Source organism: Rhinolophus sinicus, chromosome 7 (assembly GCF_057876585.1).
Source record: "Rhinolophus sinicus isolate RSI-liver-muscle chromosome 7, RSI-T2T, whole genome shotgun sequence".
Lineage (NCBI taxonomy): Eukaryota > Metazoa > Chordata > Mammalia > Chiroptera > Rhinolophidae > Rhinolophus > Rhinolophus sinicus.
Genome location: NC_142507.1, coordinates 28,390,171 through 28,416,560, shown reverse-complemented (window position 1 = coordinate 28,416,560; position 26,390 = coordinate 28,390,171). Strand labels below are relative to the sequence as shown.

General features: G+C 38.3%; 1 protein-coding gene across 3 annotated transcripts in view; it reads right to left on the bottom strand.

The window, feature by feature from the left end:
* Positions 1-26,390, bottom strand: part of PRKDC (protein kinase, DNA-activated, catalytic subunit) — a 270,606-nt gene that overhangs the window by 178,846 nt on the left and 65,370 nt on the right. For all 3 annotated transcript variants that reach the window (XM_074318994.2, XM_074318995.2, XM_074318996.2), the window contains exons 26-30: positions 23,234-23,341; positions 20,674-20,900; positions 3,300-3,394; positions 1,655-1,754; positions 345-478 (exon numbers count right to left, since the gene is read on the bottom strand). In XM_074318994.2, the coding sequence (XP_074175095.1) occupies positions 345-478; positions 1,655-1,754; positions 3,300-3,394; positions 20,674-20,900; positions 23,234-23,341 (664 nt within the window). The remainder of the gene's footprint in view (positions 1-344; positions 479-1,654; positions 1,755-3,299; positions 3,395-20,673; positions 20,901-23,233; positions 23,342-26,390) is intronic.

The window sequence follows — 26,390 nt, the reverse complement described above, 5'->3', positions numbered from 1 at the left end:
TCTTCTTTATTTCTTTTAAATGGTCTAGAAAAATAAAAATATAGTGAAATAAAAAAAGATGCTGGGAAATTCCACATTTACTTCTTCTATACCATTTGACTAATATCAAAATAGCATTTTTTTCTTTCCTTCTGTAAATCTTTCAAAAATTTATAGCCATAACTTATCACTGTCATACAAACGATCTGTAATGGTTAATGAACGTATTTTTTGCATTTATTAAAAACATATTATTTGTTACATTCATCTAAAAGATGGAAAGATCACATTTTAAATTAATTATGCATCTCTAAACTACTGGTAAAGCAAAACCCATTATTTATAGGACATAAAGATCACCATACCTGGCAATAAAGGAACAAATTTATAAAAGAGTTCTATGGATTTGTGTCGACATTCTGTCTGGGGCCTCCCACAATGGGCTAAAAGCCACTGGACCACATCCAGTAAACACAATGATGCCGCAGGTGGAAATCCTCTGTATGGAGATAACACACAGTATATAATGTGCCCCCCAACATTTCATATTTAAGTGACCCAAGAGTCTATAAAACATAAATTCAATATTGTCACACTGATATACGTGGAAACCCTATTAAAAAGCATTTAATATCTTTTTAAATGTATTATCATTAGAATACAACCAAAATGTCACAGGTTAAATAGGTTCTAAATGCTGCTTACCTTTATTTTTATTTTTTTTGGAGGGAAAAATTTACAAGCATTTCTTAAAAGAACAGCACCAAGTATTTTCATGTTTACTTTTCATTGTACTTCAAACAAAAGGAGGTTTAAGATCTAAAGCAGTGCTTCTCAAATTGTGGTCTCTAGACCACCTGCATCAGTATTATCTGTAAACTTGGCAGAAATGCAAATTCAGCTCCACCTCAGACCTAATGAAACAGATTCTGAGGGCAGGGCCCAGCAACCTGTGTTTTAACTAGACCTCCAGGTAATTCTGATGCATGCTGAAGTCTGAAAACCAATGATTTAAAGAGATGTCATAAATTAACGTTAGAATCTGGAAGAAGCAATTTTAAAAGAGGTCATATTAATATCCAGTCCACATGGGATAATACTTTTGCAGAGTGGCTGCCACCAACAGACACCAGAGTTCCCCGCTCAGATCTGGAGGGGCTGATGCATGGCACACTTCCATCATGTCTGAGAATGAGAACTTGCTGGGATGGAAATGAGAGCAAAGACTGGAAACCACTGGTCAATAACATAGCCTTGGTTTTGAGCAGCTTCATTTCATAATTCTATAATTCCATGTCTGTCAAAATCCTACTATTTCAATATTTCAGTTCTTATATTTCAAATTTACTCCATAATAGTTCATGCATATTGTAGTTAAATAATTCCATGTCAAATTTGTATTCGAATTACTTCAGGTAAAATAAATTCTCAGATACAAAACTAATTTTCAAATTGTATCTACTATCCCAACTGAAACAAATTCATATCTTATGTCAAGATTTTTCAAAAATAAAGCTTTTTTTTAACATCTTTAGAAAACTTACTCTTCATACTTCCACACATTCCTTGTTCAGAAAATTAATTCTTACACATTCCTCCCAGATTCTCCTTTATTAACTGAGAACTAGTTTTACATTGGGGGAAAATAAAAGAGAACTGAAGCAATATCACCTACCGTGGGCAACGTCGTTTTTTCGCTTCATTTAAAGAAACGTGCTTTTTCTCAATGATACGCCTTAGGTGATCAATGGTATCACAACACTGTTGAATTGTACCTGTTATCAAGTGCAAAAATATTATTTCCAAAGAAGATATATAACAGATTATTACTAAATTAGTATCATAGGTTTTTGATCTAGTTTTTTTAATTACAGGTAATTTTACAATGAGTTAATACCTTTTCATCCCTCAGAATATAAAATTTAAATAAATGATTTACATTGCATGTCCAAACCCAAACAAAGCACACATTTAAGACTACAGGATAGCATAGGGAACACTCACACATACAGCAAATACCACAACTAATGAAAACCTGCTCCACCAGCGCCCCCAGCCCACCAAAGCACAGCCTCATGTAATAGATTTGCAATGGAAGAGACTTTGCAGGTATTACAAAACCCACATACCAGGCAAGAGCCTGTGTACTTGAATTTAAGGCTATTATTTAAGGGGTGTAAATAATAGGAAAGGACCTCCCCTTCTTCTCATGTAGGTTAAACTCTACAGCTTAATAACAAAGCTACTATAGAAAGAGAACAGAAATAAAATAGTAAAACCATCTACAGATGTCTAGGGTTATTTAGGAAAAGAGCCTCACACAACTTATTTTAACCTCTGTTAACAGAAGTTTCCTTTCTATGTTTTTTAAGTATGGCAGTGATTTTTAAAAGAGTAAATTTTCACTTGTTGAGAAAATTCACCTATATAAGATATCTAGATAAACAAAGCAATATTAATTTATTTGATGAACTAAATTTTAAGCATTTTTACCCATAGTAGGCTATCAACAAGAAAGACAATGGAGCTCAACTTGTATTTAAAAAAAATAAACAGAAACCAAAATCTGGTAAGTGAAAGAGAAGTTCTGCCAGCACACAGCTATGTGACCTAGACCAGTTGCTTACATGGTGTGGGCCTCCGAGCCTTGACTAGTGTGGAGACTGAATGGGAAGAGCTCTAAGAAGCCTTCCAGCTCAAAAACTCCATGATGTTCCTAAGAGCTTCTGGACAAAATTTAATTGTAAAGATCATCATTTATTATTTTCTTGGTTATTTTAGCCTATTTCTGACTATATATATATATATATACACATATATATATATATATATGTGTGTATATATATATATATATATATATATATATATATATGTATATATATATTCATTACAAGATTATGATATAGCTATTTTGACCATAATTAGGAAATTATATATTTATGTTGTACAATATGTGTACATTTTCACATGTGTTAATACAGCAACTGGCTGGCTTCATTGGAACTGACAATAAAATTGTCCCACCTGCCCTGGGTGGGATCACTGACTAAGCAGGGGTCCAACCTCAGTGGCCATCAGGGATATATGGTCTTAGAAGAGGAGAGCACGGCAGACTCTTTTGCAAACTGGATTTGAGGCACTACAGGGGCATATCTCCCCTTTACATGTATCACCCTGAATGGAAGACCTGAGGAATGTATCATCCTGAGTGCGAGACCTGAGTACACCATCTTGGAAGACAACAGGCTTAAACCCTGAGTGAAAAAGACTTGTGAGGCAAACAAAATTGGCATGCACACCGAAGATCACATAAAACCTACCTAAGGATTTCTCATCTGTATGTGCTAAGGCCAGACTTTCCATATATGTAACCAAGGCTTCAAATACAAACTGTTCTACCAGAGACTCTTCTTCCCTGTAAAATAAAGAATACTGATCCTCACATAAGAAAACAATAAAGCAGAAATAACAAGAAAAAAAAGTAACGTTATTAAATACATTAATTAATTTTGTTTTGTAAAATGGTTCAAATGCTTTAAAACACAAAACAACCAAAAATAAGTTTTCTCAAAGAAAACTTAAGAGTAGACCAGACAATGTAAATCAAAAGAGGCAGCACTGGCTTTTTTTCTGTACATAAGTATCCCTCCCTCTTCCTCCTACATCTGTGCAATTGCTCATAGCACATAACCTTAGAACTGCTATTCTGACCATACTTCACACAATTCATTCAAATTAAATGTATAGAAAAGAAGATCTGATACTGCATCCATATTCTTTTAAAATAAAAGGAATTTTAAAAGCTCTCAACCTATCCAAAAATAAGTCAACACCAACAGTAAACTTGAAGGCTTTTACAAGCATATCCAGTACATGTAAATAATTCAATTAACAACGTCTGTGGACCACCCACTTATACAGAGTGGATGTGTAAACTCATGGGTAGGCCAAGGAGAGAGGTTAAGATCTCTCACTGAAAAATGTGTTCCTTAATAACATAAGACAGTAAACGATTAAGTACAAAATGACAAAATAACAGGTGTAGGCACTAAGTCTCACAGGAGTTCAGAGAAAACTAAGAGTTAAATGTTCTATTTGTGTTTTGAAGGGCTAGGTCACTGTATCACCCACTGGGAAGGAGCACTTCTCTGTAAAAAATAAAACTAGAGCATGGTGTTGGAGGACTTAGAACAGGAATTGCAAACTGGTATTGGGTTTGGCAGGAATATTATCCCAATTTGTTTTTTAATTTGAATTCCAGGAGGAGCAAGGCCTCTCAGAGTTCCACAAAGTCCACATCTACCACAATGTTGCATACCCAAATCTGACACTGATAATAAAGGCTATTACCAATAAAGATGGAAGCAAGATGAAAAACACAGCAAGCAAACCAGCAAAGCTGGAAGGTTTGTTTGGAAGAGCAATTTACAATAAGACTACAAATGTTAGAGTTGAAATGTAGAGGTCTTCAAAGGTCAAAGTACAAGTGTTTTTATCTTAGATACCAAAACCAGTTAATGTAGGCAGGTAGAGAAATGACATGACAAAATGATACTCTTAAACTGTGCTCTCCAAAGAAAGGTGTGCAAAAACAGTTCTTTAGCATGCAGAAAGGAAACATAAGAACTTGTTTTTATATTATCCAACATGTAAGATCTCAAAAGATTTATCTCTCATGAAATTTTTGTCGAAGAGCCACTTAGAAAGTGGTCCAACAAATGAGAGTACCCAAGAAAGAAACAACAGGAGAAAGAGAAATCGAAGCCCAAAAAAGGAAAGAAGTAAACAGGACACCCAAGAAGAATGTCAAGGAGATTCAATTATGGAAGGCAAGCAAGGACCCAAGAAAGAGACTTATTGACAGCTGTCTCCACCAGGATACACAATATAGGTTTTCAACCTAGACAGAAGATCCAGGTAAGCCTGACCCAAATTCCTCTGTTTAGGAATTTAGCCTATGTACCAGGCTTACCATGATCATGTGCTTGAAGTTTTTCTACTGTTCATGTTAAGCCTGGGTCAGCTGACAGTGCTCATTTATCCCACAAGAAACAGTGCTCTGACCTGTTCCTAATAGGCAAGGGAAGGCCACTGAGAACTGAGAAGCAGAAATTAAAGAGCAGTCCACACCCTCTGATATTTCTCCACTATTAGCTGCTGGTCTACTTCACACCATTTCTGGACAGCTCTGCTTCCTGGGACTAATGATAGACCTGGTCAAAGTACTGTAATTCCTTGGAACGGGCTCCTGTAATCCTTCAGGAAAGCTGAAGCCAGTCTCCATTCAGCAGAGAGTCTCCCAGGTTCTTTCAACGAACAGTGAAAACACGGCCACATCCTTTTCAGTCTCCTCTATGCTTACTCTCTACTTTCCAAACTCAGAATTATTCCATATAGGGTACATTTTAAAATAATAAAATAAAAAAGAAGGGGAAGGGAACAAGTAATTTAAAACTCAGGAGAATGATTAACTCAGGGCAGGGTAGGTTCTAAAATATAGAAAATATTCTATTTCTTAACCTAAGTGGTAAGTATGCAAACACTTCTTTTACCGTTTTCTATAAAATTAACACGTTTTAAATAGAGGTATAATTGACATATGACATTATATTCGTTTCAGGTGTCCTACACACTAATTCGGTTATGTATAAAATAACAAAATGATCACCACAATAAGTCTAGTTAACATCCATCACCATAGTTACAAAAATTCTGTTCCTTCTGATGAGAACTTTTAAGATCTACTCTCTTAGCAACTTTCAAATATGCAATACAGTATTAACTATAGTCACCATGTTGCTTATTACCACTGTCGTAAATTTGTTTTATAAATAGAAGTTTGTACCTTTTGACCTCCTTTATTCGTTTAACACACACCCCCACTCCCTACCTGTGGCAACGTTGGTGTTCTCTGTATCTGATCTCTGTATCTATGACCGCCACTTTCTTTTTTTTTAGATTCCACATACAAATGATATCATACATTACTTATCTTTCTGTCTGACATATTTTACTTAGCATAATGCCCTCAAGATCCGTCCATGTTGTCACAAATGGAAAGATTTCCTTCTTTATAGCTGAGTAATATTCTGATATGTGTGTGTGTGTGTGTGTGTGTGTATGTATAAAACACATCTTTATCCATTCATCCATCAATAGACGTGGCTTCTAAGTCTTGGCTACTGAAAATAATGCTGCAGTAAACATGGGGGTGCAAATATCTTTTTGAGCTAGTGCTTTTGATTCCGTTCGCTAAACACCCAGAAGTGGGATTGCTGAATCCTATGGTACATCTATTTTTCATTCTTTGAGGAACCACAATACTGTTTTCCATAGTGGATGCACAGATTTACAACACCACCAAAAGTGCACAAGGGTTCCATTTCTCAACAATCTTGCTATCACTTATTATTTCTAGTCTTTTTTGATAGCAGTCACTTTAACATACATAAAGTGATATCTCAGTGCGGTTTTGATTTGCATTTCCCTGATGACTAATGATGTTGAACATCTTTCCATGTACCTACTGGTCATCTATCTTCTTTGGAAACATGTCTATACAGATATTCTGACCTTTTAAAATTGGGTTCCTTCTGTAATTACTATTTAATTGTATGAGTTCTACATATTTTGGATATTAACCGCTCATTAGATATATAAATTCCAAATATTTTCTTTAGGTTGTTTTTGCATTTTGTTGAATGGTTCCTTTCCTATACAGCTTATGGTTTGATGTAATACCCCATGTTCAGTTTTTTTTTTTTAAAGATTTTATTGGGGAAGGGGAACAGGACTTTTATTGGGGAACAATGGTCAAATTGTTGTCCTTTCAATCTTAGTTGTGGAGGGTTCTGTTCGGCTTCAAGTTGTTGTTCTTTCAGTCTTAGTTGTGGAGGGCGCAGCTCAGCTCCAGGTCCAGTTGCCGTTGCTAGTTGCAGGGGGCACAGCCCACCATCCCTTGCGGGAGTCGAACCGGCAACCTTGTGGTTGAGAGGACGCGCTCCAACCAACTGAGCCATCCGGGAGCTCAGCGGCAGCTCAGCTCAAGGTGCCATGTTCAATTTTAGTTGCAGGGGGCAGAGCCCACCATCCCTTGCGGGACTCGAGGAATTGAACTGGCAACCTTGTGGTTGAGAGCCCCGCGCTCCAACCAACAACTGAGCCATCCGGGAGGCAGCTCAGCTCAAGGTGCCGTGTTCAATCTTAGTTGCAGGGGGCAGAGCCCACCATCCCTTGCGGGACTCGAGGAATTGAACCGGCAACCTTGTGGTTGAGAGCCCACTGGCCCATGTGGGAATCGAACCGGCAGCCTTCGGAGTTAGGAGCACGGAGCTCTAACCGCCTGAGCCACCGGGCCGGCCCCCCATGTTCAGTTTTAATTTTGAAGCCAAATAAAAAAATCATTGCCACGACTGATGTCACCCAGCTTACCACCTAGTGTATTTTCCTCAAAGACTTTTACTTCATATTTTGCATTCAACTCTTTAATTTTGATACAACTTTTGTGTAATTGTATGAGAGTGATCCTGTTTCATTCTTTTGCATGTGGCAGTCCAGTTCTCACAATACCATTTATTGAAGACATTGTCCATTCTCTATTGTATATTCTTGGCTACTTTGTCCTAATTTAATTGACCATATATGGATGGATTTCTTTTTGGGCTCTCTGTACTCTTCCATGGATCTATGTATCAGTTTTTATGACAATATCATACATTTTAAATTAATATACCTTTGTACTATATAGTAGTACCTCAGTTTTCTAACGACTCCGTTGATGAACATTTCAGTTTATGAACGCCGTAAACCTGGAAATAAATGCTTTGGTTTTCAAAAGACAAGTCGAACATGTCACAGGGCTTCTGCTAAGTGCAAGATCCTGAGGCCTAGCTGTTGGCTGTTTATGAATGTTTCAGAAATCGAACAGTATTCCGGAATGGATAACGTTCGAAAACAGAGGTACCACTGTAGTTTGAAATTAGGAAAGTGATACCTCCAGATTTATTCTTTGTTCTCAAAATGATCCGACTATTCGAGATATTTTGCAGTTCCATACATATATTAGGACTCTTTTTTCTATTAATTGAAAATTGTACTGCAGAAATCACTTGCAGTCAAAATGGCAGAGTAGGTCAACTAGGTGCTAGCCTCCTCAAAAGACCCAATCAGAATTACAAGTAAATTATGGAACAACTATCACTGAGAACTACCTGAAGACTAGATAAACACAATTCCTATAGCTGAAGGCATAAACAAGAAGCCACACTGACACTTGGAGGAAGGTCAGACACGCTGAACAGATAGGACTCACACTCGTGGTGTGGTATTAGGAAACAGAAGTAATTTCTCAGGTGCAGAAGTACCACCTTAGGAGTGAGGGGTTCCAGCCCCACACTGAGCTCCACAACCAGAGGCACTGCCCATAACATGAGGCTTTGAAAACCAGACGGGATTTCATCCGAGAAAACTAAGGACGGCGGGAGACTGAGGCACAGACCTTAAAGGGACTGCACACAGACTCACACCATCACGAACTCACACACTCTAAGCTCCAGCGCAGGGACAGCAGCTCCGAAAGTGCCAGGGATATACGAGGAAGAACTAAATTCACTAACTTCAGGGTCAGTGCTGGAGGGGCAGGGATAGGAGCAGCTCTTTCTGAGGACAGAAGCACTATCAGGCACCATTGCTCCTCGGTGGAGTTCTCCTCCCACCCAGGCGGACATCAAATCGGAGCTCTCCAACAACCTGGTTAACATCATTTGCCCTGCCCTGGTGGTTCCCTGAGACCCCACCCCACTAAACTAGCTCACCCAGCCGGAGCCTCTTCTAGGGGCTCCTCCACATAAGTGGCCTGCCTCAATTTGGGCTGCAGACTTTCCCGAAATCTCTCAAGGTCCAAAACGCCAAACGGGCAGTGGCTGGCTTTGGCATGCCTGTAGCTCTTACTAAGTGACCCAAGCCCAGCACAAGTGGCCACCACTCTAAACTTACACTGTAATTCCCAGCAGGAGGCCCCAAGCATAAGCATCGGGCAGTCTAGGTCTGGAACATAGCTTCAATGAAGCAGCCACAAGCCTGGCACAAGTAGCAGCTGCCCTCAGCTCACATCGCAGTGCCTACCAAAGGGGCCCATGCCCAGCATAAGTGACAGCCGGCTTTGGTTTGCGGAATAGCCTCTGCCAGGCACCTCCAAGAACAGCACAAGCGGCAACCAACCGCAGATCATTTTGTAGCTTCTACCAACAGGCTCCAACTCTGGCACAAGCAGTGGCTGACCTTGACCTGCACCAGAGCAATTCCCAAGAGGCTCCAGAACCAACACACACAGTGGCAGGCTTCAGCTCACACCAGAGCACCACCTAGGCAGCTTCACAAACGACACACCCAAAAGGTGGACTCGATGGGACCAGGGACTCGATGGCTAAAGGGACTCCCTCTCTGGGGTCAGTCCTCGCATAAGAGCTTGTCCGCTGTAGTCACAACCAGTCCCCAGCCAGACAGCCTGAGGGTCAACGCGACCGACTGACATGCCAACGGTAATTAAGACTCAACTGCAACAGGAGGGAACACAAACCTACAAGGTGGACACCCCTGGAGCACCAGGCTCAGATGACCAGGGAGACGGCACCACTGGGCTCCACAGGACACCTTCTACATAAGGCCCCTTTGTCAACATTGGGAGACGTAGCAGATCTACCAAATAAATAGAAACAGATACAGGGAGTCATTGAAAATGAGGAGACAAGCAAATTGTCCCAAATGAAAGAGCAGGACAAAACTCCAAAAAGAACTAAATGAAAGGGAGAACAATCACCAGATGTAGAGTTCAAAATATGGTTTAAGAACGCGTAATGAACTTAGAAGAATAAGTGAACTCAGTGAGAACTTCAACATAGAGATAGGAAACATAAAAATGGAGATTGAAACATTTTTTCAAAGTCAGAAATGAAGAATACAGTAACTGAAATGCAGAATACGTTAGAGGGATTCAGCAGTAGTTTAGATGAAGCAAAAGATCGAATCAGCAATCTGGAAGACAGAGTAGCAGAAAACACCCAATTGGAACAGCAAAAAGGAAAAAGAATCCCAGAAAATGAGGATAGTTTAAGGAATCTCTGGGACAACATCAATCATACCAACATTCGCATCATAGGGGTACCAGAAGGAGACGAGAGAGAGTAAGGGATTGAAAACCTACTTGAAGAATTAATGACTGAAAACTTCCCTAACCTGGCAAAGGAAATAGACATACAAGTCCAAGAAGTGCAAAGAGTCCCAAACAAGACGAACCCAAAGAGGCATACCATAACCCACTCCAGGACACACCATAATTAAAACGCCGAAAGTTAAAGACAAAGAGATCACCTTAAAAGCAGCAAGAGAAAAGCAGTTATTTACCTACAAGGGAGCTGCCATAAGACTATCAGACGATTTCTCAACAGAAACTTTGCAGGTCAGAAGAGATTGGCACGAAATAGTCAAAATGACGAAAAGCCAGGAACTACAACCAAGATGGGTCTACCCAGCAAGGCTATCATTCGGAATCGAAGGAGAGATAGTTTCCCAGACAAGAAAAAGTCAAAGAAGTTCATCAGTATACTAAACCAGTATTACAAGAAACGTTAAAGGGACTTCTTTAAGAGGAAAAGGAAAGATAAAAAACGTGAATAAGAAATCTAGGAAAGAAAAACATTCTCACTGACAAAGGCAAAAACGTAGTAAAAGCAGTAGCGCATCCAACTATAAAGCCAGCACAAAGGTTAAAAGACCAAATTAGGAAGACCATGTGTAATTATATCAGTGAACTTAGGGATACACACAAACACACACAAAAAAGGTAAATCCAAATGAAAAAAACAAACTGGGAGGGGGTGAGTAAAAATTATAGTGATCTTACAATGTGTTCAAACTTAAGCAACCATGAACTTAAAATAGACTGCTATAAACATACCTTGGTATGTATGAAGCACATGGTAACCACAAATGAAAAATCTGTAAGAAATACAGAAGAATTAAGAGAAAGGTATTCAAACATAACACGATAGGAAGTCATCAACACACAAGAGGAAAGAGCAAGAGAATAAGAAAGGAACAGAGATGAACTACAAAAATAATCAGAAAACAATAAAATGGCAAGAACTACATACCTATCAACAGTTATTTTAAATATAAATGGACTAAAGGGCCAGTCAAAAGATGTAGGGTGGCTAAATGGATCAAAAAATCAAAATCCGTACATATCCTGCCTACAAGAGACCCGCGTCAGGTCAGAATACACAGACTGAAATTAAAGTAATGGAAAAAGACATTTTATGCAAATGGAAACGAAAAATAAGCTGGGGTAGCAATACTTAGACAAAGGCTGTAACAGGAGACAAAGGGCCTTGCATAATGATCCAGCAAGAGGATATAACTCTTGTAAACATCTATGGACCCAGCTAAGGAACACCTAAACATATAGAGCAAATATTGATGGACATACAGGGAGAGATTGACGGTAAGGCAATAATGGTAGGGGGCTTTATTTAACACCCCACTGACATCAGTGGATAGATCATCCAGACAGAAAATCAGCAAGGAAACAGTGGCCTTAAATGACACATTAGACCAAATGGACTTAATTGATATTTCACCCAAAAGCAGCAGAATATACATTCTTTTCGTGGGCACATGAAATATTTTCCATAGGGTATATGTGAGGCCACAGAAAAAGGTATCAATGAATTTAAGAACGAAATCACGTCAAGCAACTTCTCTGATCACAATGGTGTGAAACTGGAAATAAATTACAAGTCGAAAATGAAAAACATACAAACCCGTGGAGGCTAGGTAACAAGTGACTAAACAATGAGTGTGCTAACAATGAGATCATGGAGGACATCAACAGATACATTGAGACAAATGTAAATGAAAACGTAACAACTCCAAAACTATGGGACAGAGCCACACCAGTTCTATTAAGAAAATTCATAGCAATTCAGGTCTACCTCAAGAAACAGGAAAAATCTCAAATAAGAAGTCTAACCTGACACCTAAAGGAAATAGAAAAAGAACAAAGCAAGCCTAAAGTGAGTAGGAGGAAGGAAATAATAAAGATCAGAGCAGAAAGAAATGAAATAGAGTCAAAAAAATAAAAATACAAAAGCTCAATGAAACCAAGAGCTGGGTCTTTGAAAAGATAAACAAAATTGATACTCCTTCATCCAGTTTCATTGAGGAACAAACAGAGGGCCCAAAGAAATAAAATCAGACAAGAAAGAACTGACAACTGACACCACAGAAATACAAAAGGCCTACAGGAAAATACTACAAACAGTTAAATGCCAACAAACTGGACAACCTGGAAGAAATCGATAGAAACATACAACCTTCCAAGACTGAATCAGGAAGAAACAAAATCTGAACAGACAGCTAACTACTAGTGAAATCAAATCAGTAATCTAAAACACCCAAAGTACAAAACTCCTAGACCAGAGAGGGCTCCAACGGTGAATTTTACCAAACACTCAAAAAAGAAATAATACCTGTTTTTCTCTAACTACTCCAAAAAGGTTGATGAGGACAGAGACTCCCAAACTCATTTTACAAGGCTAGCATTACCCTGATATCAAACAATACCAAGACATTTAATATATACATATTAATATAAAAAATATAATACAAAAGTCCGTCAATTAAGTTCGTGAAGTCATCCTACAGAAAGTACTACATACCTCATTGCTGCATATCACTATGGCCACCTTCGAAGTACTCCCCTTGGGAAGCTATGCACTGATGCCAGTGCTTAGTCCACCCTTCAAAGCAATTTTGGAACTCTTTCTGGAATGGCCATCAGAGCTGTCATTGTATTGCCCTTGTCCTGAATGTCATCAAAATGTCTTACTTTCAATATTTCCTTTATTTTCGGGTAAAGAAAAAAGTCACTCGGGGGCCAGATCAGGTAGTAGGGAGAGTGTTCTAAAACAGTTATTTGTTTACTGGCTAAAAACTCCCTTAGACAGTGCCGTGTGAGCTGGTGCATTGTGATGCAAGAGCTATGTATTGCTGGCAAATATTTGAGGTCTTTTTCATCTAACGTTTTCACGAAGCCTTTTCAGCAGTTGCAAATATTAAACTTGGTTAACTTTTTTCCCGTTGGTACAAATTCATAATGAATAATCCTTCTGATATCAAAAAAGGTTACCAACATTGTTGCCAGAAGTTCTCGAACTTAATTGTCATACATCGTGTGTGTGTGTGTGTGTGTGTGTGTGTGTGTGTGTGTGTGTGTGTAGAGGGTGCCAAAAAAATGTATGCACATTTTACGAAGGGAAACAACTGTATTTAAATTGTAATGCTCAATATACACCAATAAGAAAGGATGAATACAAGACACGTGTATACATTTTTTTGATACCCCCGGTATATATGCCAGTATCCCTGAGGAACACAGATGCAAATATCATCAACAAAATATTAGTACACAGAATTCAGCAATATTTTGAAAAAGATCATACACCATGATCAAGTGGGACTTATTCCAGGGATGCAAGGTTGGTTCACTATCTGTAAAAACAATAGGACTCACCACATAAAAAAAAGGGAAGACAAAAATCATATGATCCTATCAATAGGTGCAGAAAAATCATTTGACAAAATCCAACATCCATTTATGATAAAAACTGTCAGCAAAGTAGGCTTAGAGGAATCATACCTCAGCATAATAAAAGCCACATATGACAAATCCATAATTAAGGACATACTCAATTGTGAAAAGCTGAAAATTTTTTCTTTGACCTAAGGAACAAGACAAGAACTTCCACATTCACCACTTTTATAGAACGTAGTATAAGAAGTCCTAGCCAGAGCAATTAGACAAAATCAAGTAATACAAAGCATGTGAATTGGAAACAAAGAAGTAACCTGAGTATTCATCGGTAGATAAAGGAATAAAGATGTGATACATATATACAACAATGGAATATTACTCACCCATAAAATAGAGAAATGTTACCATCTGTTACAACATGGATGGACTTAGAAGGTATTAGGCATAATGAAATAAGTCAGACAGAGAAAGATAAATGCTATGTTATTTCACTTATATGTGGAATCTGAAAAAACTACATGAAAAAACAAACGAAGAAACTCATAGATACTAGAACCACTTGGTGGTCGTTTGATGGGAAGGCATTTGAGGGGACAGGTAAGAAAGTTTAAAGGTTTTTAGAAATACAAATTGTAACTAAAAGTGTTATGGAGATGAGAAATACAAATTGTAACTAAAAGTGTCATGAAGATGTAAAGTATTGTTATAGGCTATAGTCAATAACATTGTAATACCTATGATGTCATATTCATACTAGACTTATCAGACAGATACATGCAAAAAAGTGAAACTAGATTAGTTTCTTACACTGTATGAAAAACAAACTCAAAAAATATTTAAGAAAAAAAAAAAAGGCAGCAAACTCTTTGTCATTGCTATAAACCGTGTTTTTTTGACTATGTCTTCCCAGGCAAGGGACTAAACCAAACAAAAAAATTTTTTCAACAGTTAGGGAAACCATCAACAAAATGAAAACACTACCTACTGAATGAAAGAAGATACTTGCCACTTATATGTCTGATAAGGGGTTAATATACAAAAAGCATAAGAAACTCATATAATATAACACTAAAAATTCTAACAATCTGATTTATAAATGGGCAGAGGACGTGAATAGACATTTCTCCAACGAGGAAATACAGTTGGCTGAATAGATATATAAAAAGATGCTCAATATCACTAACCATCAGGGAAATGCAAATAAAAACCACCATGAAATATCACCTCGCACCATCAATAAAGCAACAAATTTGGCAAGAATGTGGAGAACAGGGAACCTTTGTACACTGTTGGTGGGATTGCAAACTGGTATAGCCACTATGGAAAATAGTACAGAGGTTCCTCAAAAACTAATAATAGAACTACCACAAGACCCAGCAATTCCACTTCTGGGTATTTATCCAAAGAAATCCGAAAACTTAACACTATATTCACTGTAGCATTATTTACAATAGCCAAGAAATGGAAGCAACCTAAAAGTCCATTGATAGACGAATGGATAAAAAAATGTGGTACATATATACAATGGAATATTACATAGTCATAAAATAATCATGAAATCTTACCATTTGTGACAACATGCATGGACCCAGAGGGTATTATGCTTAGTGAAATAAGTCAGACAGAAAAAGAGAAATACCATATAATTTCACTGATACGTGGAACCTAAAAAAGAAAATAAATGAGCAAAGAAAACAGAAACAAATTTGTAGACACAGAACCAACTGCTAGTCGTCAGATGGCAGGGGTGCTTGTGGGGTGTGTGAAAAAGGTGAACAGGATTAACAGGCACAAATGGCCAGTTATTAAAATAGGCATGGGAATGTAAAGTAGAGCATAGGGAATATACAGTCAATAACATTATAATAACTAGGTGATTCTGTCATAAGTTCTATAAATGTCTAAACACTATATTGTACATCTAAAATTAATATAACATTGTATGTCAACTATAATTTTAAAATAAATTAAAAAAAAGAAAAATGCTATTAGAATTTTGATAGGAACTGAATTTAATCTGTAGATTGCTTTGTGAAGTATGACCATTTTAAGAATATCAAATCTTTGAATCCATGATCATGGAGTATTTTTCCAATCATTTGTGTCTTCTTCAATGTCTTTTTATTAACGTCTTGTAGTTTTCACATATATATCTTTCACCTCCTTGGTTAAATTTATTCCTAGGTAGTTTGTTTTTGATGCAATTGTAAATAAGATTGTTTTCTTAACTTCTTTTTCTGATAGATAATTATTAGTGTATAGAAACGCAATAGATTTTTGTACATTGATGTTGTATCCTGCAACTTTACTGAGTCTGGTTATTAGTTCCAACAGTTTTTTGGTGGAATCTTTACGGTTTTCTATACACAGAGGATGCCAAAAACTTGTATACACATTTTAAGAAAGGAAAAAACTGTATTAAAATTGTAATACTCAGTATATACCAATAACAAAAGATGAATACAAGTCACATTTGACTTCTGCAACTACAAGAGGTGCGCAAAGTGGTTACCATCAACATAATTTTAATAAAGGTTTTTCCTTTAAGATGTGCATACATTTTTTTGGCACTCTCTGTATAACATCATGTCATCTGCAAATAGTGACAGCTTTACTATGTTTTAAATCATCTTCTGTACATATAGGTGTCACAATTTCAAAAGATTTAAAAAATAACGAAGTGACTTCAAATTCATCACTTAATACAAATGTGCACGTACATACTCAAAGCGAAATAGAGTCTATCTATCTATCTATCTATCTATCTATCTATCTATCTATCTATCTATCTATCTATCTATCTATATCTTATTTTATAATTACTCCCATCATCTCTATCACAACTTCCACTTCGTGAGAGAAGCAATAGTGACCAAAGTCAGGTTCGTCATTATAAAATTACTTAGTAATCATGTACCACTACTTAAAAGCCCTAATTTCAGGTATAAATTTTACATTTACCTCTGTGATTATTATCTCTCTCATTCTTAAATGGAACCCTAAAGAATGGCTGTATATTTCTATCTCCAGCATTTGGCACAATGTCTGGCACATAATCTTTTTCTTAAAATTTTTTTAAATTAAATTTATTGGGGTGACATTGGTTAATAACATGTCTGAAGTGTACAATTCTATACTATATCATATGTATACTGCATTGTGTGCTCACTACCCAAAGTCTAGTCTCCTTCCGTCACCATATATTTGACCCCCTGTACGGTAACGACCATAATGTTGTCTGTGTCTATGAATTTGTTTGTTTTGCTTGCTGCTTTCTGTTTTATATCCCACACATAAGTGAAACAATATGGTTCTTGTCCTTTTTCGTCTGACTTATTTCGTTTAGCATGACAGTCTCAAGATCTATGCAGGTTGTGGAAAATGACATTATCACACCTTTTTCATGGCTGAGTAGTATTCCATTGTACTTGTATGGTACATCTTTGGGGTTTAATGTGGATTGCATTAAATCTGTATATTGCTCTTGGTAATATGGCCATTTTAACTGTTGATTCTTCCAATCCACGAACACGGAATATCTTTCCATTTCTTCGTATCTTCTTTAATTCCTTTTAATAATATCTTATAGTTTTTTGTGTATAGGTTCTTCGCATCCTTGCTAAGTTTCTCCCTAGGTATTTTATTCTTTTTGTTGCCATTGCAAATGGAAATGTTTTTTTCATTTCCTTTTCTGAAATTTCCTTGTTAGTATACAGGAATGCATCAGATTTTTGTACACTGACTATTTATTCTGCAACTTGACTGTACTTATTTATTGTTTCTAATAGTTTTTTGGTGAATCTTTAGGGTTTTCTATATAAAGAATCATGTCATCTGAAAAAATGATAATTTGACTTCTTCATTTCCAATTTGGATGCCTTATACTTCTTTCTCTTGCCTGATTGTTCTGGCAAGGACTTCCAACACTATGCTGAATAACAGTGGTGAGAATGGTCATCCTTGTTTTGTGCTTGACCTTAGACAAAACATTTTCAGTCTTTGCCAACTGAGCATGGTATTATATGGCATATAACATTTTTAATAAGTAATGCTAAGTGTATGAAAAAACGGTTGAACAAACACCACTATCACCTTAGGTCAAAGACTAATTATCTTTTCTTGAACTTTTTTTTTTTTAACTTTTATTTATTTAAGTGTGTTTTTTCATGACCCATCAGCTACAAGTCAAATAGTTGTTTCAATCTAGTTGTGGAGGACGCAGCTCACAGTAGCTCATGTGGGGATAGAACCAGTAACCTTGTTGTTAAGAGCATGGCACTCTAACCAATTGAACTAATTGGCCGCCCCTCTTTTCTTGAAATTTTGAGAGTTCTTTCATTGTTGTCCTAGCTATAAGTCTTATTCCACTCAAATACACACTCTATATAGCCATCAGCTGTTGAATTTGAGGAGGAAATCTAACCATGCCGCTCCCTGCTCCTACTACTCCAGGGACTTTTCATCAGTAGAGGTGATCTATGTTTCTTAAGTTGACAAAGGCTCCTGGCTGGCCTCACTATGTTCCCTTCCAAGCATCAAACTCCAAGATCTATACAAATATAAAACGTCTTTATCTCCTTATGTACCATCCTATTTCTTATCTCTACCCCATCCCTCTCATCTGAAAAGCTTTGGCTGATTTCCATTAGTCACTGAAATCTCATCTCAAGTATACATACTATTGGAAGCCTTCCCTAACCTACTCACACTTGGTTACTGTGGGGGCAGAGCCCCAGAAAGTAGTTTACAGGCTCTCGGCCTCACGTGGAGGAGTGCTGGCTCGGGTAGTAGATGGCCGTCAGCTGTGGCTGATTGGCCATCAGCTGTAGCCAGTTAGCCAATTAGCAGCTAATATAACTGCTGCGGCTACGGAGGAGAGAGAGGAAGAGAGAAGAGAGGACGGGGGCTGGCAAGAGGATGGTGGCTGGGCTGGCGGGTGTGGATGGCGGTTTGCGGACAGTGTGAATCCAGCCTCCATTGAGGGTGTAGTGCCGCCGGACAGAATATAGTGGTATGACTCCCCTACCTATGGCTCCGTGGGTGTTCCTTTTTGGCCTCACCATATCCTGCATTCTTATATGGGGAGCGGGAGCAGAGACCCCGCAGGTCGCCCAGCACGACAAATGGCGCAGTGAGCAGGGTCCCCCGCATGACAAGTGGCGCAGCGAGCATGGTCTCCGGCATGACAAATGGCGCAGCGAGCAGGGTATGGTGCCGGCCAAAGCTCCCCGAAGGGCGGTGGAGCAGTTTGTGTGTATGAACACCCAGTCTGAGGAAGACCAGGAGGAGCAGCTGCCGGAGAGCTGGACCCCCATGGAGGGGTGGGAGGATGTGGACGGTTCTCCCACCAGCACAGGAAAAGCCGTGCAGCTGCTGGAGAGATGGAGCCCCGTGGAGAGGTGGAAAGATGTGGATGGTTCCCCAACCAGCACAGGCCGGAGGAAGCGAAGGTTATTGCAGCCCTGTGGGCCGGGGAAGTTCCTGCTCAGGCAGCCCGGATGCAGGACTTATAGTCCCAGGAGGTAACACTGGCTGAGTCCTCCGTGGGAGATGAGGGTGAGGTCCAGGTCGTCCCTCACCCCCAGGACAGCCCTGGCGAATGACTATGGACTATGGGGAATTGCCTTCCATCCCTAATTTAATGGACCGCTTGACTGTTTGTTTGGGAACTGTCGTTAGTGGAACTGGGGGATATTTGCTTTTGTGTCTTGACTGGCCGCCATTGAGAATGTGTAAGCGCCTTGATTGTGAGTTGCTGTTGTTCCAGCAGGGTGCCCTGAGAGGCACAGGGAGAGTGGCAGTGCCCTGAGAGCCCTGGCTGAGTCCAGGAAGTCTGGCTGAGCGCTGAAGATGCCCTGGCTGTGCCCAGGAGGTCGGGCTGTTCCCAGAGAGAGTGGCAGTGCCCTGGGAGCCCTGGCTGAGTCCAGGAGGTCTGGCTGAGCCCTGAAGATACCCTGGCTGTGCCCAGGAAGTTGGGCTGTTCCCAGAGAGAGTGGCAGTGCCCTGAGAGCCATGGCTGTGTCCAGGAAGTGTGGCTGTGCCCACAGAGAGTGGCAGTGCCCTGAGAAGCCCTGGCTGTGTCCGGGAGGACAGGTGGTACCCTAGGAGGTCCAGGAAGTCTGGCCGTGCCCAGAAGCACTGGTGGTGCCCTGAGAAACCCTGGCTGTGTCCGGGAAGACAGGTGGTACCCTAAGAAGTCCAGGAGGTCTGGCTGTGCCCAGAAGCACTGGTGGTGCCCTGAGAGGCCCTGGCTGTGTCCGGGAGGACAGGTGGTGCCCTGGGAGGTCCAGGAAGTCTGGCTGTGCCCAGAAGTGCTGGTGGTGCCCTGAGAAGCCCTAGCTGTGCCCAGAGAGCCTGGCTGTGTCCAGGATGTTGCATTCACCCCCAGGCTCCTCGCGCGGGGGCCCTCGCGGAGGATGCTTGTCGCGTGGATTGTTAGGCGAGAGCCTGTAGGGGTGGAGTGAGGGGGCAGAGCCCCAGTAAGTAGTTTACAGGCTCTCGGCCTCACGTGGAGGAGTGCTGGCTCGGGTAGTAGATGGCCGTCAGCTGTGGCTGATTGGCCATCAGCTGTAGCCAGTTAGCCAATTAGCCGCTAATATAACTGCTGCGGCTACGGAGGAGAGAGAGGAAGAGAGAAGAGAGGATGGGGGCTGGCAAGAGGATGGTGGCTGGGCTGGCGGGTGTGGATGGTGGTTTGCGGACAGTGTGAATCCAGCCTCCATTGAAAGTGTAGTGCCGCCGGAGAGAATATAGTGGTATGACTCCCCTACCTATGGCTCCGTGGGTGTTCCTTTTTGGCCTCACCATATCCTGCGTTCTTGTATGGGGAGCGGGAGCAGAGACCCCGCAGGCCACCCCGCATGACAGTTACATACTTCTCTTCTGTGATGCTTTTATGTATTTCTCAGCAGTTTCTGAGGTTCTTGACTGAAAACTGAATTTTAACTCATTTTTCACCCCCCCAAAATAGCACAGCATCCAGCACATACTTACTAAATGCTTGATATATAAACATATGGACATATAAACACCAAACCACTTTTCCAAATCACTACTAATTTAAAGAACTTGTTTTACACTCTCCTGCTTTGTGGTTTACTTACCTGAATTCCCTGTAGATACTATTAAAAGCAAGTGATGCTCCTAGCCTCTTGAAAGCATTAGGATGAAGTGCAAAGCTGTATAGTCGCTTGAAAAGCGATTTGGTGTTTACAGAACTTCTTTCCTGCTGTTGCGGTGTTGTCTGCTTAATGGACCATTTGAGGAATTCTCGAATGCATCGACCACAAAAATCTCTCAAAGTACTGTCATCGGGGTCCACAATTCCATCCTAAAACAAAACATTAAATGACAACTGAATATGCTGGCCTGTCTCGGAGCATAACTAGAATATGTTATAAAAATTTATTTAGAACACTATTCAAAAAAATAAACACTAGTAATACTAATCGGATCACCTAGAATCTAGACTAATAAATTCTTTTTGACATATTAAAAACACTCTTTTAAAGAAATCAAGAAATAGAGAAATCTATTTAAAAAAGAGAATAATTATGTAACAAAGTAGTCTTGCCTTTCTCTGAAGAAACACAATGGCTAAATCATAAGAATTTTTGTCGTTTATTTGACCTCATAACAGTATCTGAGATGCTTTACTTAACTGATGTTAAAGAGAATAAGATCCTTGCAAGTTCCAAAGAAATTGTACTGCTACATAAAGACAAATCATATAGAGATGTGGTTTTGAAAATATAACTTTCTATAAGAGCAGTCTGCACAAAGGTACAATCTCTAAATTCCTGGGGAAAAAACAAACAGCTAAGGACATCTGAACGTGTTTGTTTCCCTCTAGGCATTATTTCCTCTCAGAGCTATAATGGAAAAGTAACATGAAAAGTGCACTGAATACTGAACTAGGGGTTCTCTCTGCCTAACATCCCTAGTTATTTGTTATTTCTGTAATGCAAAATCTTTCATTACAGTGTTAATTAGAATTCAAAAAGGTTAAAAATCATGGAAATGCAAAGAGGTTTTGAATAGAACACTATTCAAAAAAATAGTGCTTAATGCTTACCTTACTGCTTCTCAGAGCAGAGGTATATAATGTATGTGTTGACATTAGGGAATTAGCAATTCTTATTAGGAGATTGACAGATGCTCTTTCACTTCAGAGTGCTGTACTACCAATTTCAAATTTTCTTCTTCACCTTTTCTTGTCTCAACTATCTCATTTTATGATACCATTATCTTATCTGATTTCTTTCTTAAGCTGTCACTTAAGCTACTTTCAAGGTTTAAAAGGGGAAAAGAAATAGTGAAGACAGAAACTTCAGAATACAAACATTATATAATGTTTGTTTTCTTGATTTATTCAGATTGAATAAGTCAATCTGAATTCAAATAAGCCACAACTTAAATGTGTGTATTATAGGTAGGATTCATGTGTAGACACTGCAGAGAATTAAACCACAGATATAATTATGTCACCATTCTAATTAAAAATGTTTAGTAACTCCTCACTGCCCCACAACATGATATCCAATTAGGGTCAATCTAAGAGTGAAAGGAGTACTGTTAATAATTACATACACACCAGGCATAATCTGGACTCTCCTGGTCAAATTGGAATGTATGGTTACCCTGTATACAATGTTCTGCTATTCTGTCCCAATACACCTTTCCCAGCCTCGCACAGTGTTCCAATGCAAGCAAAACTCAAAACAGACCTATTCCTCACAAACACACCAAGCACTTAATGCCTTTATTTCCTCTATGTGGATGTCCCTGTCAAATTCCCTATTTCCTCTGGCTCATCTCAAACTTAACAGAAAGTGACACACAGATTTGAATTGGAATCAATTTGCAAATCCATACAAGGACTTTGGACAAACCTGATAAGTGTTTAACTGGGGCTTTTGATTCCAAAGTCAATATGCAGCAAAACAAAATTATAGGATGAAATAATAGGTAAAGTCAAATGTTATTTAAAGGGATCAAATTTAAAGTTACTTGCACAGATTCAGAAAATTACAATAAAATAAATGTCAAAAGACACTAAGGCTTTAGCTGACCTCATTTTTTTCTGCCCTTAGTGAACCTGTGACCAAATCCTAACAATTCTACCTCTACAGTCTAGGATACTTCTACATAAATGGTGAGCTACTGTTTCTAGGGTCCTTTAGTTCAATCTAATTGCAGGAGAAACCTGGATAAGCTCAAAAAATTTCTTCTACTCTTATTATACTATAGATATTTTAAAAAGAAGGATACTACAACTTTGATAAAAGTCCAAGAACATTCTTATTCACTTCTTCCACCCTCAACACACACACACACACACACACACACATACACACACACACCCTTAATACAGACAAAGTCTGTCAAATTTATAATCATTCTCCCAAAAAACAGAAAAGAAACAAAAATATGAATATTTGCTTACAGATACTTAAAAGTATCTCTTACGTAAATAAATATGGCATTCTGACCATTAAAATACCATTTCACCAATTCTCTTAAAACAAAAGAAAAAACACAGTACGATCTAGCTAAATATTACATTTTGATTATTTTGACAGGTAACTTTTCTTAAAGAACTAAATATAAATCAAATGTAACTAGTCAATGGGAATAGCAGGAAAAGATTCAACCATTACTCACCAATATCGTTTCGAGTAAAGCAACAGTATCCTGACTTTCAAATTTCTTATTGTTAGTGAACCAGTGAATCAGTTGCATAACTAGTGGCGCGTATAGTTGCCTTGTCACCTGAGGAAAAAAATACATCTAGCGTTTTTCCTCATATTAAAGCAAGTTTATACTGGAAAAGAGTTCCATTTAAATGGCAGGGGCAAAATTAAGGACAATACTACCACGGTTATATCAGTTTCCTTTCCTAATTAAATTCTATGATGAACATGTTCTTTCTATTTTCTCCTTCCTAAAAGTCCAGAAAAGGAAAATACACATACTAAAACTCATTATTCCTCTAATTAGGAGGGCAATTAGGATACTGTTTGGTTTTCTAGTATCCCTCTTTAATTTGTTCCTGAATGTGCACGAGGTGTTCTGGATAGAGACATTACTATTACTCAACTAAAAAGTAAATAATAACTTCATGGTTCCCTACACACTGATTTACACCCTTGCACTGACAAAAAGAAAGCCAGACCAATGTCCTACGCACATGAACTTCAAAGCCTGTGTAATAAAAAAGAAGACATTCAGGACAAAGAGGCAACTGCTTCTCCCACCCCTGCCAAAAGGACAAACTTTACAACTTGGAGATGGGATGGAAAGGATCCTGAGTTCTCAATCTAACCTTCCAGAATGTAAATAAAGTCTCTTCAGGGGCCAGATAGTACTGTGGATCTCTGACGTTTACAAACCAGGGTATCTTCCAGGCCAGGGCTCCTTCCTTCTGAAAGGAAATACGCAGGGAAACAGAGCTCACCGTTCTGGAACCTCGGGAGCTTAACCTAGGGCCCTAGCCTGGTGTGGCCATGTGATCATCTTGAAGAAATAAGGGAAGTTTTATTATCCTTTTGGATCAGAGCAATTACCCAGGCAAATGTTTACAGATGTAATCATTATATATGAAGAGTGAAATCTTTGAAGTGAAAGTGATGGGAAACATACCCTATCTTTACATCTTATACATTTCTGTGTCTCACAAGGCTAGGGCTCCTACTGGAGCACTGAGAAATACAGGAGAGTTTTATTTCCCAAATGATACCGAGCTCAAGAATAAAGCACCTTGATATGAATTCCACCACCTCAAAAATCATGTAAAATGTCTCAGGACTCCGACCAAACAACACAGAGTCCTCTTGCACCTAGGTATTTTTCGATAAAAAAAAGTATCTTTCTAACCTTTGAAGTGATTTTCAGGATTAAACAAAATAAGAGTCTTACCTTTCAGTCTAAAAATTTAAACTGGTCTTAAAGCATAATTTTTTTCTTCAAAGGAATTATACTGTTTTAATCTTAGTACATAAGTTATGTGTGTATATACACACACACCTTACAAGAATTGTGTAAAATGTAGAAAACCATCCATCTATAATCCTGTATTTCAAAAGTGCTAACTTTCAAAATATTTTTATACACATTTAAGTATATATACATGTGTAAAAATAAACAGACTTTTTTAAACCATTTTCCTCTTAATTTTAAATATTTTCCACATAAATACATAAGCTGTATCAATATTTTTATGAGCTGCCTGGTATCTCATGCCGTGTGTCCCCCCCAAAAAAGACCCAGCTGGAAAATCAGCTCTAATGCGTCTTTTGGAGCAAAAATTAATATAAGACCAGGTCTTATTTTACTATAAGACCAGGTATAATATTATATAATAGTATAGTATAGTATACTATACTATACTATAATATAAAATATACCGGGTCTTATATTAATTTTTGCTCCAAAAGACGCTGTAGAGCTGATTGTCCAGCTAGGTCTTATTTTCAGGGACATACAAGTATATGCATATACCATGATCCAGTAACTCAAATCCTGTTGTTAGAATTGCCGGTATTTCTAATATATAACTAATTTAAAGAAATCACAGTGAAAAGTGTGAAATCACAGTGAAAAAGTAATATACATTACTCCGAGTACATCACTAATAATAAAACTGCGAGACAATGGCACAGGTCACCAAGCGTTTTGCTCTGCACGCAGAGAGCCTGTGCGAATCCACACTCCCACGAGCCAGGACATATAGGGCCCGTCTCCACATGCTTGACAATACCAATACTATCAGTTTTCTAAATATTTGACAAAAGCTGCAAACAATATTTTAATTTTAATTTCTTTTTTTTACCAAAAAGGATGAATATTTTAAGTTAATTGACCATATACACTTCTTTACGAGCTGCCTATTTTTGTTCTTTATCCATTTGCCCATTTTTAGATTTTATATCTTCAGAATGTTGCAAAAGTAATTTTCCCACATTATGAATTTTAAAATTCTGTCTTGTATCATTCGGTAGTTTTAAATATTTGTAAGGTTAAACCTATTACTATATTAGCATATTCTATATGTCTGTCTTCAATATCTTGTAGGAAAATGTCCCTTCCTATGCTAACTTTACAGAAAAACAATTTTATGGATGCCTTTAATGTAACAGTAACAAAATCCATCCAAGTAGCAGAACTTGAATGTTGTATACAAAAGAAAGCATTTTTGAATGCTATGATCCTACTTTACACAAATAAAACAAAATAAATATGCATGTTTGTAAAAATGTGTTTTGCAAAGATCTGAGGGTATATTATTTGCAGAGGATAAAGTGGCTTTTCCTAGGGAATAAGCGTGGGAAAGAGGTGATGATATGGATGTTCACTTTAAGCTTCAGGCTTCTATATTAATTTATGTACTTTATCAATGAAAAAGACCACTCCAATCCAGAGACACAAATGCTAAAATTCATCACATTTTTCTGTAGTGTATTTATAGTTTGTTTTTCCTTCTAAATCTTTTAAATTTGAAATCAATTTTTCATGTTAGTCTATTACCTGATATGATTTATTAAATGATCCATTTCTTACTAACTTAATGTCCTTTCTACCAAATATACAATTTTTACGTACACAGGGGTCCACTTCCTAACTACTAGACACTCCCCACTGATATATCTGTGCACTAGTTCAACCTTGTATAACAATTATAATTAACATGGCTTCTTTTTAACATGTTATGGCAAGACTCCCTTTAGCACTCTACCCTTTCAAAATTTTTCATGGTTAAGCTCAAGCAATTATTCTTTCAGATTACTTTTTAGGTTTAAAATGTAATTAATTCTGGGCTTTT